Genomic DNA, 19668 nt, shown 5'->3' with positions numbered 1-19668 from the left:
TACAAATTTATTGTGTTGGGCTCTTTGGGCCTGAATCCTTCCACCCTTTGGGCTCAGGAACTAAAACCACGCCCTTACAATTGGCGTTGTCTGTGGGGAAGCTTGAGCTTTAGTGAGTTCAACGTCCAATCATGGTAGGATCAAGGCAAGACCGGGAGGAGTTTATTGGTTCCCAACGCTAGGATCAGTTCCTCAACCTTAAGCGAAGGAGGGACTGCGAGGTTAGTGAGCACGCCACGCATACTAGTAGGAGCCAAGCTCGAGGCGGAAGTTACATCTCTCATGAGGAAAATACCAGAAGCATGCAATTGGAGATTGACCGTCTTCGCAGGAGGCTATGCCGTGAGCAACAGAGAAGGACTCCCTCAGATTCTGGCCCCTCTTCCGATGATGATGGGGATGATAGTTACAGGTCCAGGTCCAAGAATCCTCCCAGTGAGTCTTTTTCATGCGATGAGGACTTCCATTACAAATGGAGGAGAAAGAGCCCATCTCGCGAAGGTCTGAGCAATGATGCTATAAGTAGGGCTCTCAACCAGATCTTTAAATCACCGTTTACATGTAGAATTGAAAGGGGAAAGCTTCCTCAGTATAATGGCAAAATGGACCCTGTGGAGCACGTTAGCCACTTCAACCAGAGAATGGCCATTCACTCTCCGAACGAAGCCTTGATGTGCATAGTGTTCCCATCCAGCTTGGGGCTCGTGGCGATGAGATGGTTTGACAGTATGAAAGAAGGTTCTATTAGCTCCTTCAAGGAGCTTACTAAGGCCTTTAGGGCTCGTTTTGTAACTTGTAGTAGGGTTCCTCGACCTTTAGATTCCCTACTGTTTATGACCATGCAAGAGAGGGAGACCCTGAAAATGTATTCTAACAGGTACTGGGAGATGTTCAACGAAATAAACGGGAACTTTGATGGCGTGGCTATAAGGACCTTCAAGGTCGGCTTGCCAATCGAGCATGATCTGAGAAAGTCTTTGACCAGGAAACCAGTTAGAAGTGTGCGTTAGCTCATAGACCGCATTGATGAGTATAAGCAGGTTGAGGAGGAATAGTAGCAGGGAAAGGGAAAGGCTAAAGTGGTCCCTCATGATAGGAGGGATTTCAGGTCGGATAGGTACAACAACAGCTACCCCGGAGAGATTTCGCAGGGTTATTTGGATCTGCTACTACTCAGGTAGTCAATACCGTGTTCCAAGAGCCAGTGCACCGAATCCTGAAGAAAATTAAGAATGAGCCATACTTTCAATAGCCAAACAAGATAGGAAGAGACCCCATGAAGCGCAACCAAAGTCTTTACTGTCAATACTACCAAGAGAAGGGGCACACTACTGAAGATCGCAAGACTTTGTGGAGCCACCTGGAGCAATTAGTTAAGGCGGGAAAGTTGAAGCAACTCTTGTATCAACCTAATGGACAGGGTGATCAAGCAGGGTCAGGGGCTTAGAGAGATGCTTCCGCAAGGCCACTCTTAGGTACAATCAGTGTCATTCTTGCTACTTCGAGAAAGACGGGTTCTCAGTCATCCAAGGTGATGTCTGTAGCTCGGCCATCTGCAGATGACTCATACCCTAATCCGAAGAGGAGTAGAGCGAAAGTCTGGCCGACTTTGAGCTTTTCGGATAAGGAGATGATTGGAACCTTGCAACCACACGATGATGCCCTGGTGATCACCCTTAGGATAGGTGGGTACAATGTGAAAATAGTGTTGGTGGATCAAGGTAGCGGTGCAGAAATCATGTACCCTAACCTGTATAAGGGACTGAAGCTGAGGTCCGAGGACCTGACCTTGATTCCCTTCTAATTGGGTTTGACGGGAAGGTTGTCTTTCCAAAAGGCTAAATTCGACTACCCGTTCAGACAGGGATAGAGGTCGTGGAGGTGAATTTCATCATGGTGGATGCCTACTCCCCCTATATTGCAAGGCTTTGGCTCCACACCATAGGGGCTGTACCTTTTACCCTACACCTGAAAAGTGAAGTATCCGTCTAGGGATCGGGTAGAGAAGTTAGTGGGGAGCCAATCTATGGCCAGACAATGCATGGTGGTTGCAATTAGACGTCAAACCGGGAGTGAATCCTTGGCCTCTGCAGGGGTGGACTTATAGCAATCAAAGGTGCCAATCCTGTCCATAGAGGTGGAGGAAGAAAGGGTGAAATGCAAGGAATTTAAAAGAATTATCATTGGCAACGATGAAGAGAAATTCTTTCAGGTCAGATTTCAGCTGCCTCCTCAAGAGAAGGAAGAGCTTATAGATTTCCTTAGAAAAAATATCAATGTATTTGCATGGAGCGCTTACGAGGCCCCCGGGGTGGACCTAGACTTCATTTGTCACCATTTAAATGTCAATCCATCTGTCATCCCCAAAAGGCAACCACCTCGACGCTCTTCCAAGGAACATTTTGATGCTGTCAAGGATAAAGTATTTAAACTTAAGCGGGCCAGTGCCATAAAGAAGGTGTTTTACCCTGAGTGGTTGGCCAACACGGTGGTGGTGAAGAAGAAAAGTGGGAAATGGCGGGTGTGTGTGGACTTCATGAATTTAAATAAAGCTTGCCCAAAGGATCCTTTTCCCTTACCTCGGATAGATCAACTGGTGGATGCAACCGCAGGCCACCCTCATATGAGCTTCTTGGATGCTTTCCAGGGATATCACCAGATACCGTTGGCTCTGGATGATCAGGAGAAGACTTCTTTTGTTACACATACGGGAAATTATCATTACAAAGTGATGCCTTTTGGGCTAAAGAATGCGGGGTCTACTTATCAAAGAATGATGACCAGGATGTTCAAACCTCAACTGGGTAAAAATATTGAGGTCTACATAGATGATATGGTGGTAAAGAGTAAGATGGAGTTTGAGCACGTAAACGACCTCAAAAATATTTTTGGAATATTGAGGAAACATAAACTACGCCTTAACCCTTCTAAGTGTTCTTTCGGTGTCGGCTCTGGAAAATTCCTGGGCTATATGGTCACCCATTGCGAAATTGAGGTCGACCCCGATCGGGTTAGGGCAATCAATAATTTGCAGCCTCCTTGGAACCCTAAAGAAGTCCAGAGGTGACAAGAATGATTGCCGCCTTGAATCGATTCATCTCCTGATCAGCAAACAGGTGCCGGCCTTTCTTCCAATTGTTGCATAAGTGGAAGGGATTCAAATGGACGAAAGAATGCTCATCGACCTTCCAACAATTGCAGGAATATCTTTCTCAACCACCCGTTATGTCCAAGCACGAGAAGAAGGAGGTCCTATTTGCTTACATCGCCACAACCCCACATGCAGTGAGTCTGGTACTGATCCGGGTCGATGATGGAGTACAAAGGCCAGTTTATTATGTGAGAAAATCACTACATGAGGTGGAGATTTGCTATTTACCATTGGAGAAAGCTATTCTGGTAGTGGTGCACGCCACACAGAAGCTCCTTCATTATTTCCAAGCTCACACCATTGTGGTCCTCACCTAGCTTCCCCTTCAATCACTGCTTTGAAGGGCTGGGCTCCAAACACTTGATAAAAAGAAAAGTACCAATTTAGCTACAAGACTTTTGGCAGAAACCTAATGTCTTGTATTTAAGAAATTGTACCTAAATTCTACCCTTTAATAACTTAAAATATGCCATGAGTTTATAACTTAAATTTGATGCAATAGAGGGAGTGTGTTTAAAAATGACCCAACTCCTATAATTTGCTTTTGTAATTTGTTATTTCTACGTACTCTTGACTAAAATTAGAAATCTGGTCTAACTAACATCCTGAACTTTTTTTTTTTTTATTTTTATTTTTTTTATTTTTTTTTTATTTTTTTTTTTTATGGAAGTTAGAAAGGCCTAATTAACACCACCCAAAGGCCTAAGAAAACTCACATTCTCTCTCTAAACTTTATCATTGCCATCCAATCTTCTTATGGTCTTTTGACCCCAAGAACCAATTCCTCTTCCCCAATTCCATAAGCCCCCCCCTGTTGCATGCAATAGCTATAGCATCCCCAGAGCCATATTGCTATCAATAATATTCCAAAAGTGACTAACATGGCACCAGCCATGTTCATTGCATGGACTTTTTGTGCAATGTTGATCTCAAACAACCTTGTACAAGGTATAGGTGTCAATTGGGGTTCCCAGTCATCGCACCCTTTGAACCCCAGCATTGTGGTTGGCATGTTAAAGGACAATGGGATCAAACAAGCGAAGCTTTTCGATGCAGATGGTTGGACGGTCAGTGCTTTCGCCGGGTCGGGGATTGAGGTCATGGTTGGTATCCCTAATAACCAGCTGAAAGGCCTCGCTAATGACTACGATAAAGCCAAAGATTGGGTCAAAGAAAATGTCACCAAACAAATTAATGATGTTGATATCAGGTTAGAATATTATATATTGCTCTCAAAGAATGTTACTTTTTTTACTATATTGAAAATTTCTATATGGTTTTTGTTTGTTCTCACACAATTAATGCATGATGTTACAAAGTGTTTTATCCTGGCGGTAAATAACAATTATCATGAAATATACGGTTGATTTCAAATTAATCTTATTGTATCTGTAAAAAAAAAATGTGTAATTTTTTTTTTTCTTTTATACTTACTGAATATATTAAACATTTCTTGTTCTTTTACAGGTATGTTGGTGTTGGAAACGAGCCATTCTTGAAGAGTTACAATGGTACTCATCTAAAGACTACATTCCCAGCATTACAAAACATTCAAAAGGCTCTGAATGAGGCTGGCTATCGCGGCAAAATCAAAGCCACAGTACCCCTTAATGCTGATGTCTATGAGGCTTCTTCAAACAAACCATCAGATGGTAACTTTCGCAAGGATGTTCGTAGTGTTATGCTCCAAATAGTAAAATTCCTCGACGAAAATGATGCCCCCTTTTTGGTTAACATATATCCCTTCCTTAGTCTTTATCAAAGCTCAAGTTTCCCCATGGATTTTGCTTTCTTTGATGGTGGCAGCCCAATTCAAGACAAGAATATCCAATATACGAATGTGTTTGATGCCAATTTTGATACACTTGTTTGGACACTAAGAAAGAATGGTTTTGGGGACTTGAAAATCATGGTAGGAGAAGTTGGATGGCCTACTGATGGTAACATAAATGCCACCCCAAAATTGGCTAAAAGGTTCTATGATGGGTTCCTTAAGAGAATGGCTAACAAAAAGGGAACCCCACTTAGGCCAGGCCAAATGGAAGCTTACCTTTTTGGCCTTCTTGATGAGGACATGAAGAGCATTGATCCTGGGGACTTTGAGCGCCACTGGGGGATTTTCCGCTATGATGGGCAGCCCAAGTTTCCAATTGATTTCAGTGGCAAAAATAATAACAAGATGCCAGTAGGTGCAAAAGGGGTCCAATACATGGATTCTCAATGGTGTGTGCTTAAACAGGATACTAAGAACATAACCGAAGTAGTTCCTGAAATTGATTATGCATGTTCTAACTCTGATTGCAGCAGCTTGGGTTATGGCTCTACATGCAACAGTTTGGGCGCCCATGAGAACGTGTCTTATGCTTTTAACATGTACTACCAAATGCAAGACCAAAGTGTTGAGGCATGCAAATTCAATGGGCAAGCTGAGATTGTTAAGCAAAATGCTTCCAAAGGAAGTTGCCTATTTCCTGTACAGATATTAAGTGCTGGAGAGAGGCTGAGCTTGGCATATGGAGCAACTATTATCGCTGGATTGTTGTTGAGCTTGTTCACATTGGTTTGAGATGCGAGTCATGAAATTAGGAGATCATCAATGCAACATTACAACCTTTGGTTTTGTATGCTTTTTTCTTTGGAACAATTGTTAGGTTTAGTTTATATGTCTCTATAACGTTACAGCTGAAATTGCATTCCCTCAAAATTTTGAACCCATTACTTGTTGAGTAAGAGCTTTATGATTACATATTGGAATGGGCCGGGGGAACTTCATTCTCAAGCTAGACACCATCTATATATGTAACAGGATTAACAGCTCTTGGGAGATTTCAATTTCTGTCCTGGATATAAAACTCAAATTATAAGTACTCATCATTCTTTTGTTTCGTATCTGTTTGAGTTAGAGCATTGAGTCTGTGGATGTGTATATTGATTAGCATAGAAGCTTTCAATTTGTAAAGAGTGTGGTATCAGATGTACATCTGATGTGGTTTTGGCGTTTATTCCATTAAATTAAATCACTGCTTACTTATAAAAGAAATTATCTTAAGAGCATGGAAAGTTTGGTAAATTACAATAACCTGCTTAAATGTTTCATGAAATCACTCTTTCAAAACTTCCATCAAATGGGCAGTCAATTTCAAAAGGATAATACTAGAAATATAACATTTTTCACAATGAAAAACACGACATGTTGTGATTAGAGTAACATTATCTTCATGTATCTTTTACTTATATCATTTTTAGTTATACATCAATCATAATCAATAATAGAGCAGAAATTCGAGTCCAAGGGAGGCAAAATTTAGCATAAACACACATGACATGTATATGCTTGTGCGTGCATGCATGCACACAAACATATATAATGCTTGATTCCAATCTAGGTAATGGAGTCCTATTTGTGAATAGTACAAATTCGTATTTCAATGAAAAAAATATAGAAAAAAAATGTATTATTTTGTATTTGTTAAAGATATCTACACATGAATAAGTCATTTTTTAAATTTTAAAATTCCACCTAAGATTCATATGAAATTATTTTTAGTCGTTAGATAGATACAAGTACAATTTTTGTGTGAATTGTTATAATTTTTGTTACTAGAAACTTATAAAGTATTCAATTGTAACAATTAAAAGACGGTACCATGAACAATTTTGCACCTGAAATTTTTTATTTTTGAACTGAAAATAGCATTACGCTCTAGAGTCTAGCATGTAATTGTTACAAGATCTCATTGCTTATACAAATTTTTTTATGAAGAATAATAAATTATTAAATAAAGCATTTGAACTTCTATTATCATTTTTAATCAGTTTTGAAATATGATTTGTATGTTTTTCTTTTGATAAAAACCATTGTTTCTATATCCTTTTTTACTTAACAAGATGTTTTCCTTTTAAAAAAAGTTTCAAACTTTAAAGAATTTGATAAAGAAATACTTCTATTTTTTTAGTGAATATAGACATATAGAGAAGATTGTATATCACTAGCTATGATATAAAAGAAATCCAAAGAAAATTTAAAAAAAAAAAATCAAATTAAAATCACTAGGCTTAATTTATTTTTGGCAAGCCAAGGATTACCCCCTTACCATCTGACTCCACCTATGATTAATAATAGATCTTGTCATTGGTTGTGAAGAATATTGTACCTCTAGACTTCATGAATGAATATTTAATACTCCTTTTTTTTTTTTTAATATACTAATTATGAAGTGTTCTGATACGTGAGCGTATTTTAGATTATTTAAAAAAGTGGATACCAAAAGATCTATTCTCATTGTAAGAGTATTGAATCTTCTAGATTTTTTTTTAAAGAGAGAGTATAGATTCTATAAATAGATAAAAATATGTGAGAATATAGAGAAAATTACATTTTACTCCACTGAACTATAACCTTAAAATATAAGAATGCACAATTACCTTCCCTATACTAATACTCATGTCATTCTCTAAAATAAATAAATAAATAAATAAACTAATACTCATGTAGCACTTTGCACTCTACAACTTGCAAAGTGTTACTTTTGTTTTTGTTTTTTTAGAGATAATTACAATATGTTACTAATCTTGCAGCTCAAACCATTTTTCTACTAAACTTCCAAGCACTTTGTATATAAGGAAGTGTCAATTCAATTACAAGGCTGTTGACATACAAAATATTAATTGAGTATTAGTTTAGGGGGGGTAATCAGGCATTCTTATAGTTCAAGGGGTAAGTATAAATGAGATATAGTTTAAAATGATAAAGTGTACTTTCCCAATAACATTAATCATATTGATCACTCACTCTTTACTTCATTTCTTTTAATCAGCGAGAATTGAAATTAATAATTTGATTAAAAGATGATCTTTATATATATATATATATATATATAATATTCATTGACTTATTAAGTTAGATAAATAAGTTGTTTACAAGTACAATTAATTGGAAAATAAATAATATACAACATCCATCCCCTTCACGCTTCGCCTGCCCTATCTATCCACACTCTGGCAGGTAAGTGCTTATGAGCTTATCCATGTGATTCGCTATGCTTTGCTTGCACCTATTAGGCAGACTCAGTTGCCTATCAGTTAGTGAAACTTTTCCAGTAGTGCGAATCGCTACACTTCGCTTGTTTCTATATGATAATATACACCTTGGTTGCTGCACTCCCTGCATAGGAAATAACAAGAGAGTAAAAAATGAATTATTTTTAAACAAAAATAGTGATTGAGTGTGCATTTGAATACCGTTTATTTTGCTAAAAACTGAAAATAAAAAAAAAAATCATTTTCTGATTACTGTTCACTTTTAAAATTACTGTTTATAAGCCTAAATATACTGTTCATGTCTCATGAACAGTGCACCAGGAATTGGAAAAAAAAATAATAATAAACACAGACGCAATCCAAACAAAGCTTGAGTCTAACCTGCGAACCTTGGCAAGGATCAATCGTTTTTGCGCCAGTACTGTACTGTTGCGAGACTGGTACTTGGAAATTCATTAAATTGGTTTTAAAATAGGTCAACTTATAAATATATATTTTTCAAAAAAAATTAAATTTCTTTATTAAAAAAATTAAAAAAAAAATCTCTAATAGACCAGTCCAGGCCCAACCCAAGCAGCCCACAGCTCAACTCTTCTTTAACCCTGAAAGGCTGCGTAGATAGCCGCGCCCCGCTTTGTAGCGTTAGGCTTGTACTATTTTTTGAGATATTAAGCGCGCCAAGTGTTCGATAGTTGTTCTGTGAGAAAAAAATTTGGTGAGTGTGTGTTTGGAATAATGGCAAACAGTAAGTACGAGTACGTGAAGTCATTCGAGGTCGAAGACGAGGTCATGTTGCCTAATTTGATCGTTGTTCGAATAGACGGCCGCGATTTTCGAAGGTAACAAATAAAAACCACTCTTCAACAAAATCTTTGTGTGTATGTTTGTGCGTGTTTCACGGGCTTTCGTTTAACCTTACACTTTTATTTATATTTATATTTATAAAGTAACCGTAGAGATTAATAGTAACATAGTACTGAACACAATGATAATGTTATTGCATTGAGTTAATGCTGCGAGGAACGAACTTAGATTTATTATTCTTTCTTTATTTTGTTTTATGTCATTGAATTTTGTTGGGCAATTACATAGGCATCACACCCAATTTCACAACTTGTTGACTTGTCTGATTGGGATTGTTCGACGAAAAGTCTTGTTGGCAGTAAGTATCCACCACTCACAGTCGCACAAGTCAGCAAGTTGTGAAATTGGGTGTCCCTGGAATTATTCATTTTATTCACAGCAGGTCCCGAGCCCGGGTAGAGGAGGGTTGCAGTAGCTTGATTGCCAGCATAAATTTAGTTACTCTATTATGAATGGATTCATTATAGATACTTGTCATTGTTGTTGATACATGCATCTACTGGGTTGAGTAGGTCTTGAACATATGACCTACCTGCTCCCTACACTTAAACCTTACTCTTACAAGGAGAAATGGTGCCATTTAAGCTAATATTGGTTTATATATAATTTTTAGTTTTTTATCATTTTTATTTTTTGAAATTATACATGTATCCAGTGGTTCTTGAACTGTGGATCTCACCTTGCCACTTGGTGCCTATTTTTAAAAATGGGTTGTTGGAAAAAGTTGTACCTAGAAAAAAGTGAAAAGGTGCAGTGTAAAACTGCTTTACCAAATGGGAACTTGCTTGTATATAAGGAGAAGAGTTTCCATTTGAGCTATAGTGCATGGTGTTATGTAATTTTTAATTTTGTGGTAGGTTTTCTGAAGTTCATGAGTTTGAGAAGCCAGATGATGGGAGGGTGTTGAATTTGATGAACGCATGTGCAACTGCGGTTTTAGAAGAGTATCCGGACATAGTCTTCTCATATGGGTTTAGTGATGAGTACAGGTAATAGAGTTTGCTAGTCACGGAGTTATGTTATCTCTCATTGCATTAATTTGTATTTTCATATATGTACACATTTTTAACTTCCCTAGATGAAGTTTCATGCATTTTTGGTGATATGAATTGCAGTTTTTTCTTCAAGAAGACTTCCAAGTTCTACCAGAGGCGTGCCAGGTTTTTATTCTGAGCTTAAATCTTACCTTTTATGGTCTTTGATCCTATTGCGTTGTTTTCCATGGGGGACTATTCATCTCAGGGTGTGAGTACTGGAAAGGCCTTTTCCTTGATAGTGTTACTTTCATTGCACACATAAGAGGCCCCGACATAATGGTATATTGTTATTGGTATTCCATAACAAGTATTGCATTCATGGACCATAAGAATTGAAACAGGCATGAGAAATATGAATTTATTCTGCACTGTCCAGTGGTCAGCTAAAATGAAATAGCTTAGGCAGCTAGGTGCATCATGGTCATAACATGGAGATATAATTTTTCTTCCAGATTTCTATCCTAGTTTGTACTTTGTAATAGTCATTTGATTTGCAAGTTTCAGTTATGAGATTCTACTTGAGTTATTTAATTTTTGGTATTTTTTTTTTTTTTTTTTTTAACTTTAACTTGCTACCTAAATTGACTCTGCAGCAAACTACTATCCCTCATTGTATCCTTCTTCTCTTCTGTATATGTCATGAAATGGAAAGAGTTTTTCCTTGAGAAGGAGTTAAAATATCCACCATCATTTCATTCACGGGTAATATGTTGTGCTTCAAAAGAAGTTCTTCAAGCATATCTTGCATGGAGACAAAATGATTGTAAGTAGTCAACAACTGGTGTTAAATACCATTTAAACAACTTTAAATATGTTTAGATTTTAGGACAAATTTCTTGTATAGATTTGGTTTTTGTGGTTTATCAATATGGTTTTCTTGATATGATAAGTTTCTGAATGGAAGGAAAAATTTTGAGACTTAAATGAGAAAATTCATTAACTAAATGGTTAGATTGTACGCCAATGAGTTCTATCTCAAGTCAAATTTCACCTCCTCCCTTACAAGTTCTAGGTAGAGGGTGAGGTTGTGGGTTCAAAAGCCAGCACGTGTGAGTGTAACTTACCAAAAAAGAAAAGATTATACTAATTAAATTTAACTTATTTATTTATCTTTCTTTTTATTCTTTTTGCAGGTCATCTCAATAATCTGCATGACACTTGTTTGTGGATGTTGATTAAAGGTGGAGAGAGTGAAAGGGAAGCACAAAAGCTTTTAAAGGTGTTAATGTTTATTCTTTATGTGTATGTATACATGTGCATTTTATGAGCCTATACTTGTCAAATGAAAAAATGAGTTCTACATGCATTAAATTTGTGGGGACCAGGCTTTCTATTTTATTGTTATCCTATAAATTAATTTGTAAATTTTCTTCCTTTTTTTTCTTTTCGATAAGTGAGAAAGTTGTCACAATGAACGTCCACTGTGGGGTATTCCTTTTAACTTTTAGTTCAATCGTTTCTTCCAATTTTTGTCATCATTTATTTGTTTATTTTATATTTTTGGCATTTTGTTGTGATATACTCTTCTCTTCATTTTTATCAAATTAGTTCATTTTCTTGACTTTTTACTTCTTGCAACTTCATTTCCAGAACTAAACATACCAAGTATTTGACTACTAGTACTTTGTGGCAGACTTAAACATTTTTTTTTTCAGAATTTTATATATTAATTAATATTTTTTCCACATGATTCTAAAAAATCCCCATGTTTATTCATAATTATTTTTTACCCCTAAACTCTGCAGGGAACTCAAAAACAACACAAAAATGAGTTGCTTTTTCAGAAATTCCACATCAATTACAAGAACCTTCCTGCAATGTACCGTCAAGGATCTTGCATTTTCAAAACAGAGGTAATCTTGTGTTCTATTAAATGAAATTATCCTTTTGATCTAGCTCAAATGGCATCTTCTTCCTCCATAAGAATAGTATGATGTGAGAATACATGGGTTCTAGACCTACTGGGTTTGTTGTAACCACCTTATTTGGATTTGGAAGGCTGTCCTGCATTGTTTGATGTGATGCATATGGCAGGAGATAAATAATTGAAGTTTTGATCATTTAGAGAGGACTTACCAGACCTGAAATTGTTTCTTTGGAACATTATTGGATTGAATTTCAGCTGTAGGAAGTCACTCATTATTTTCAGTATGTGATTTGATAGATGTTTGTAATTTGAGTGCTAGACTATTTTTGGTCCCCAATTGTATCTATCCTGTATACCTGGGTGACCCTTTTTTGGTTCAATAAAATTTCATTATTTATCAACTCCCCCTCCCCCTCCCCCTTGCAGTGGCCACACAAAAAAAAAAAAAAAAATCTAATTGATCTCATTTAAATGTAACTTTTGGATTCTTGTAAATGTAAATTATTAAACATTTTTGAGATTATTTTGATTTTTATTTAGATAGCAAACAAATATGATATTTCATGAAACTAGGACTTGATTTAGTTTGTTCTAATTTTGAATGCAAAAACATCAAATTAGGAACCAATTCCTTGTTTTTTTTTAAAGTTTACCCACCACTTAAATTTTGAAACTTGTTATGCTATTCACAGCTTGGCTGGTTGAATGGGTTATAAAAAAAATGCCTTTATAGACAGTGCATGTGTAACATTAAAGTATCTAGCTTTAGCTTCCTCTAGTTTAGGCTTGAGTTAATCTTCCACCTACAAGCAACAGTTTAATTACACAAATAGAGGTACTTATTTGTGTAAACAAGGACACTCTTCACCCAGAAGTGCTATAGTTGGTACTTGAGAATCTCACTGTCTATGTTAGGGGAACCAAAGTCATAATAATCTTGTTTCTCTAGGCTAAGATTCAAAACTTGCAACTTGTTGTAAAATCCCAACACCTAAGAAATGTTGAAGTTACTGCTACTTGATCCATCACTCCTTTATTCTTTAACATCTATATGGTGGAATGTTGGTAGTTAGACTTGAATTATTCCCTCTTTGGGATTTTAAATATGTAGAATCTTTTCCTCTGATGCATGTTCACCCCAGCTATAGGATTATTTTATATGCAGAAATAGTCTGAGTTACTGGATTTATTGAAACACAGTTATGCTTTGTCTTAAAAAAGGAAAAAAGGTGCCATTTGATTTGATTATTTAAGCCATTAGATCATATAAATTGTCATTTTACCTGTGATATTAAAGTTTCCTCTTTTTTTCACTGCCAAAGAATTTAAAGTTTGTTTGCATGCTCAAAGGAGGAAATATTTTGGTGTACTGGGTTCTTATGTAAGGATATCATATTATCTTGTCGTATTTGAACTATTAGGGGTTGGCTCTACAACTTTGTTATTCTTAATTGATGAACATTAGAACTTGAAATAACAAAACAAGACATATGAAAAGATCTTTGAAAAGTTGTGCCCTAATTGGTCTGAGCCTACTAGCGACCATTTATAAGTGCACTTAACTATTAACCATGGTAGTAGAGATTTATTTGGTTTTCATTAAGTTCATGTTACTTGTACGGTACAAGCTTTTGTTGGAAGTAGAAAAAGTATATTTTCAATTTTTATATAAATACATAGTGTTTATTTCTTGTTGCTCTCCTTTGCATTGCATTGAATATGATTTCTAACATGTTAAGCTTAGATCTCTATCCTGCATTGTTTAGGTGGAAGAAAATGTGAAGTACAATGAGAATGGCACTCCTGTTAAAAGACTCAGGAGAAAGGCAAGAATAGTTCATTCAGAGAATATAGCTGGGAAAAACTTTTGGAATGAGCATCTAAGTCTGCTGAAGGAGGTGGGCGGCTTTACAGAGGATGTGGAAAAAATAAAACCAGAGTTTGTTCGGTCCTTCCAATTTGAGAACAAATTGATGCCATCTACTTGGATTGTAATTAGAATTGACGGTTGCCATTTTCACAGGTGAATATATCATATACATGGCAGCATTACTTGTTCTTTCTATGATAGGCATCACTTCAAAAATATAGGACAGTCCTGATCACTGATGCCTAACTGTTTTGGTGAGGAAATGAATATAATTAGGCATGTGACCATACACTAACTACTCCAGCTTCTACAATTTATGGCATAGGCAAAAGTGCGCATCCATCTTATTCTCATCTGTATTAAATATTATAATACAACTCTTAGGATAGAATAAAAGTGAAAATGTGGGTTATTCAAAATCCTATATTGTGAGAAACATTCTTTTAATCAATGAATTCTTTTGATGAAGGCAGTTTTGGCCTAAGTGAAAATTATATGGGACTTTGTTAGACCCAGTTGTTTCCCAATTTGTGATGAATGAAATTTTGTTGCTTGCTTATCCTGCTAAGATAGTGTAATGTTTTTGGTAGATTTTCTGAAGTTCATGAATTTGAGAAGCCAAACGACAAACAAGCTCTGAACCTTATGAATTCGTGTGCAGTGGCTGTGTTAGAAGAAATTCAAGATATAATATTCACATATGGAGTCAGTGATGAGTACAGGTTTGCCATTTTTTTCATATATTTAATTGACTGAACTAATATTTATACCTGTTTGTAATCACATTATTGTTGTTATTCAGCTTTGTTTTGAAGAAGGATTCTCAATTCTATCAACGGAGAGCAAGGTTTTTCTCTCATCTTTCTTCTAGTTCCTAGAATGTTGTTCTCGTATACCATTTATGGGACATCCAATATCTTGGGATGGGTGGACAGGAAAGAGTACTCTCATTTATGGGACATCCAATGTCTTGGGATGGGTGGACAGGAAAGAGTACTCTCTCTGACCCCACCCCCCCCCCCCCCCCCCCCAAACAAAAACACACACAGACACACAGAGAAAGGGGCATTAGTTTTCCTGAACTCAGTATTGAAATCACACCCATTATCATTTTGCAGTGAAATAGTTTCCGTCACTGTATCATTCTTTTCTTCCATGTACGTAATGAAATGGAAAGAATTCTTTCCACAGAAAGAATTGAAGTACCCTCCTTCTTTTGATGGACGTGTTGTATGCTATCCGTCATCTAAGATTCTTTTGGACTATCTAGCGTGGAGACAAGTTGATTGTAAGTATTAAATGGATTTCTACAAATAATAATAACAATAACAGAAACACCTTGAACTTTTGGATTATTTAAAACTTTTTTCATTGTGGAAATCGATTTTCTAAACCTGTGAAAAACCAAATCGACGACTTTTGCACAGAATACATAAATTTGTTCTTTCTCTGGACATGGATAGAAATGTAATGGACATATTTCAGGCCACATCAATAATCAGTATAATACTTGCTTCTGGATGCTTGTTAAGAAGAAAGGAAAAAGCAAAAGTGAAGCTCAACATTATCTGAAGGTGCTACAATCTATTCACCCTTCTCTAAAATTTGTTCCTTCACTTTTATTAGATTCCATTGTATGCTTTATTGTACTGTACTTCAAATTTGTTCTTCTGCTTCCGTTGTCTTTTTTCTTAATTTTCTTTCTTTTCTTATGATGTATATTCCTGTTCTAATGAAATTTTTACGCTCCATAAGTAAAATTGTGATGTTGCCCTTTTTTGATGGAATGTACACAGTACACTATCAAATTAGGTCTAGGCATATTGACTTGTTAACCTTAAAGCTCAAGTCTCAAGCATATCCTCTCTCAGGCTTACCTCTGAATGAAGGGAGAGAGACTTGACATATGGTCTTCACTTTAAGCCCGTTTGAGAGTTGATGGTGTTGGGAATATAGTTCCCCAATCACCCAAGTACCACTCACATTACTGGTTGTTGTTTCGGTGCTCAGAGTTGGATAGATCCTTGGGCTTGCTGAGGTTAAACCTTCTTTTGCAGGATGTTAAAAAGTCAATATTCTAGAGAATTTCTATTCTAAAGTCTGACTTTAATAATCCAGCCAAAAATAAGCCTGATTCTAATAGAAACTTGTATGTGGGCCCAAAAACTTCAAGACCTACAGTAAATCCTCTGCAAAATAGAGGATCAGAAACTCGATTGGAAAAGGGAAAAGGGGGTTGTTTGGGGGGGGGGGGGGGGGGGGTGCGGGGGACTTCAGCCAGTCGGTGAATAATCCTCTAAGAGGTGGATACACACCTTGTATGGCCTACGTTTCAAGGTGTGTATCCACCTTTTAGTGTCTTGTAGTTTAAGCTTCACTATTACTAAATTAAACTAATGGCCTTATTAGCTCAAGACTGAAGAAGCATTTTTCCCTTGCTCATACATGTTACTTGCTTGTACTGATGCTGACACTCCTACAAGCACAAGGACATAGACATAGAAACACAGCCACAGTCATGTAAAATTTCACTATTGAGATAATAAATAATAATAAAAAACTGTTGAATTATATTGGTATTATTGGCTTTTTGAGGGTCATGGTCAGATATTTTGCAGATTTGGGTCTATGTAACACTTGAGGACAACAGATTCTACGTCTTTTAATCATCTCTCTATTTTAGGGTTCTTTATTTGCTGTAGATTTCTACTCTTTTAATCCTTATATTTATTTAATTTTAATGATTTTTTTTTTCCTGCTGTGTGTTAAGTCATAGGAGTGCCTCCCTGTTAACTTCTCAAGTACTTGGATGGTTCCCTGTCATCCTTTTAATAAGAATATGTTATCTCATTTTTAATGAATTACTAAAAAGATGTACTTATAGTTTCATCAAGAAAAAAAAAAGATTTACTTATAAGAAAGTTTTAATAGTTCTGCCAAAACAGCATTGATGTTGGTTTTAAAGTCTGTGCTGCGTCTGTTCTCCCCCCCCCCCCCCCCCCCCCCTTCTCTCCAAAAAAAAATCCCTTATGTCTTTCTAAATATGCACATACTACTTGATTTATCCAGTATGTGACAATGTAACATACAGATTGTAGTCTTTGTCATTTTGAAATCCATGTTATTGTGAGATGAGGTATCCTCATGAATGTCAGCCATTAATCTTGCTGCTTGATTTTTAATGTTCCAGGGTACTCAAGCAAAGGAAAAAAATGAATTACTAATCAAGGAATTTGGGATTGACTACAATGAATTAGAAATCATGTTCCGCCAAGGTTCCTTAGCTTTCTGGCAAAAGGTATTCTTTCTCCTTTTTAGAGGTAAATTTTCCATAGTACAATTTTTATGTACTAGATACAGTTAATGCAACTCCTACCAGATTGTCTTTAACTTGTGTTATAGTCAGTGAAGAGGTGTGGGCTATGACATCTTGGTACACATGATCGAAATGTAGATGTGAGTTGCCAAGAGCCTTGTAATTCAATAGCATAGCCTGCTCTCCTTTACTAGGAGAAAAAGGTTCAAATTCCCCCTCCCCCCATTGTATTATTTTAATTATCAAAAGAAGTGGATGCGAGTTGGTATAGATGCCCAATCACCCAGACCAATCATTATGCCCTAAAGCTGATGCTTTTCTAGGACTGAGTTAAAATTTTGAAGGTCTATTCGCTTGATCTTGAGTTATAACAAATTGATATAACTAGATTATTTCACTTTATGTGTGCAGCATGCATTGGCATTTAATCTAAGTATTTAATCAATGGTTTTCCTGTTCATCTTGTATTCCATTTTATCCACAAGTTTACAGTACTCTTCTGCAGCGCATTATTTAGGTGGATTGCTGTCTTGTTGCTTGGGAGCAACCTACACCCCATGCATATTTTGTTTTGATTTTATTGGAAAATGACAAAATAGGGACAAATAATTGTCTTATAAGAATCTATCCCCAAAAAAAAAATTTGTCTTATATGAATTTTTTAAGTTCTACCAGAGGCCCTTCAATAAAATTGTCCTTTGAAATTTACCACTAGATGATGTTCATAGTTGAGCGCATCTGCTGTGTGTCCAGATTAAGGACAATCCCTAATGTATGTCTACTAGATGAGCTAGGCAGTGAGTTCTTGATCATTATGACAACATTTTGTATATAGGTTGAAATTGTCTACAGTTTATTGAGCTTAAACTAGGAAAAGTGAGAAATTAGAGACATAGTTTGGTTAGGCTTACTTCAATCTTAATGGTTTTAGTTTACAACACCCCAATTCTTAGTCATTTTCCCTTTGATAATCTTATCAAGCTCAGATTATAGTTTTGTGTGCAGGAAGACAAAAATATGACACATGAGAGCAAAGGATCTGTCCAAAATTCTCACAAGAAAGTAATTGTAGAACATTGCGATATAATCAAACCCAATTTTTGGGAAGCACACCCAAGCATCCTTGATGAGAACCTACCAATACTTTGAAGCATTGGTCAGAAATGATCTTACCAACATAAATCTTCGCAAAAGCTTCCATTGCCATTATTTTTATATTCTTTATGCACATGAAGTTACCAGCAACCTGTCTTTCACAGTTCTTGGAAGTCAGAAATAGAAATTATTGCTAAAGAGAAACTATGTTATACTCCAGCGTTATTGTGGTGTGAGATTAGTGATTTATGATCACTTGTAAATCTAAAGAGGTGACAGTCCCTGGATGTATTTAACAGAAATTTTGGATATCCTTTTATTGTTGGAGATCATAAAATTGTTGATCAGTGCAGTTGATATATTAAAAAATAGAAAATTATTTTCTCTTGCCTTTTTCCTATATTGTGTAAAGGTTTTTTTATTGGGTAATGTGTACATCTTGTGTTGGTTATTATCTCCAGTTTTAAATTAGAGGGATAGTTAGTATAAAATTATAGTGCAATTAGAATCAATTTGAAATTTTTGTTGAGCTTTCAATTAAATGTATTACTAGTTGGTATCCCATGCAATGTACCGGAAAGTTTAACAAAATTTTATTTTATTTCCTCTATTTATTCTTTTTGACTGAATGTAAATTTAATTATTATGGTAATTATTAATATACATTAATTATGATTTTGTTTTTATATGAAAATATTTAAAGAAAAATATTTGATAAGACTTTAATTAACGGTTTAAATGTAAAATAGAATTTGAAATCAGTTAAAGAAATATAATAGAATAAGGGTGTGTAAAATTGTGAAACCTCAAAAACTTTTGGCAAAATATTATGAGATCTATATATAAATAAATAAATATATATATATATATATATATTATGTTTATTTGAAATAATTGGGTTAAGAAAAGAAAATAGGTAACGGAAATGTTGTGAGCATGTTTTCAAAAATTTAATATAATATTCATAATAATATAATTTTTTCCCTTTCTTTGTATCAAGTAAAATGTCAAATAATAACAAATATTTTGATGAATAGACAATTTGCTTTAAATTTTTCCAAGTTGCATTATAGTATTTTGTTTGTAGCCATTGCAATAAGCAAGTCCACCCAACTGTGTATCCTTTATGTATATTCAAGAATTCTCCCGTTTGCTAAACACACACACAGATTTCCTGAGATTTTCCTTCCTCAATTTTCGGCAAAATCACCGACGTCTCTCAATCTCACCATGCAAGCTACATAAAACCAAGGATATAGTTTACGTTAAGTGCCTCTAGTGCACGGGACCTGTTGAGATCATGACACCTGTCTATTTTTGGACACGTGTCATGATCACAATAGGTCCAATGTCCTGTGACACTGGACCTAATCCGCACCCTAAAACCAGTACCAAACCATACATCTCCTACATGCTTCCATTATTTCA

General features: G+C 35.8%; 2 protein-coding genes across 3 annotated transcripts; both read left to right on the top strand.

Moving 5' to 3' along the window:
* The first annotated feature begins 4032 nt into the window (after window positions 1-4032).
* Window positions 4033-5717, top strand: LOC126689679 (glucan endo-1,3-beta-glucosidase 8). Its single transcript, XM_050384887.1, has 2 exons — window positions 4033-4361; window positions 4619-5717. Exons 1-2 carry the CDS (start codon window positions 4033-4035, stop codon window positions 5715-5717), a joined length of 1428 nt encoding a protein of 475 aa, XP_050240844.1.
* A 3027-nt stretch (window positions 5718-8744) lies between these two features.
* On the top strand, window positions 8745-18625 carry LOC126733272 (tRNA(His) guanylyltransferase 1-like). Of its 2 annotated transcripts, none has more exons than XM_050436502.1 (13): window positions 8745-9030; window positions 9913-10044; window positions 10171-10215; window positions 10686-10855; window positions 11226-11311; window positions 11838-11945; window positions 13726-13982; window positions 14420-14551; window positions 14632-14676; window positions 14948-15117; window positions 15315-15403; window positions 17020-17127; window positions 18139-18625. In XM_050436502.1, the coding sequence occupies exons 1-13, from the start codon at window positions 8927-8929 to the stop codon at window positions 18292-18294; spliced, it is 1602 nt and encodes a 533-aa protein (XP_050292459.1). In that variant the 5' UTR covers window positions 8745-8926; the 3' UTR covers window positions 18295-18625. The 2 variants fall into 2 exon arrangements, with proteins under 2 accessions (XP_050292459.1, XP_050292460.1); XM_050436503.1 differs by having other exon boundaries at window positions 8746-9030; window positions 18151-18625.
* The last annotated feature ends 1043 nt before the right edge of the window (window positions 18626-19668 follow it).

This window comes from Quercus robur, chromosome 6 (genome assembly GCF_932294415.1).
Source record: "Quercus robur chromosome 6, dhQueRobu3.1, whole genome shotgun sequence".
In the NCBI taxonomy this organism is placed as follows: Eukaryota; Viridiplantae; Streptophyta; class Magnoliopsida; order Fagales; family Fagaceae; genus Quercus; species Quercus robur.
The sequence above is the reverse complement of the archived record's forward strand: the minus strand, read 5'-3'. Positions and strand labels throughout refer to the sequence as shown.

Coding starts and splice junctions, on each gene's coding strand:
- LOC126689679 (XM_050384887.1), top strand. CDS start 4,033: ATGGCACCAGCCATGTTCATTGCATGGACTTTTTGTGCAATGTTGATC. Junction 4,362..4,618: donor ATTAATGATGTTGATATCAG/GTTAGAATATTA, acceptor GTTCTTTTACAG/GTATGTTGGTGTTGGAAACG.
- LOC126733272 (XM_050436502.1), top strand. CDS start 8,927: ATGGCAAACAGTAAGTACGAGTACGTGAAGTCATTCGAGGTCGAAGAC. Junction 11,946..13,725: donor CTTGCATTTTCAAAACAGAG/GTAATCTTGTGT, acceptor TGCATTGTTTAG/GTGGAAGAAAATGTGAAGTA. Junction 15,118..15,314: donor AGCGTGGAGACAAGTTGATT/GTAAGTATTAAA, acceptor GACATATTTCAG/GCCACATCAATAATCAGTAT.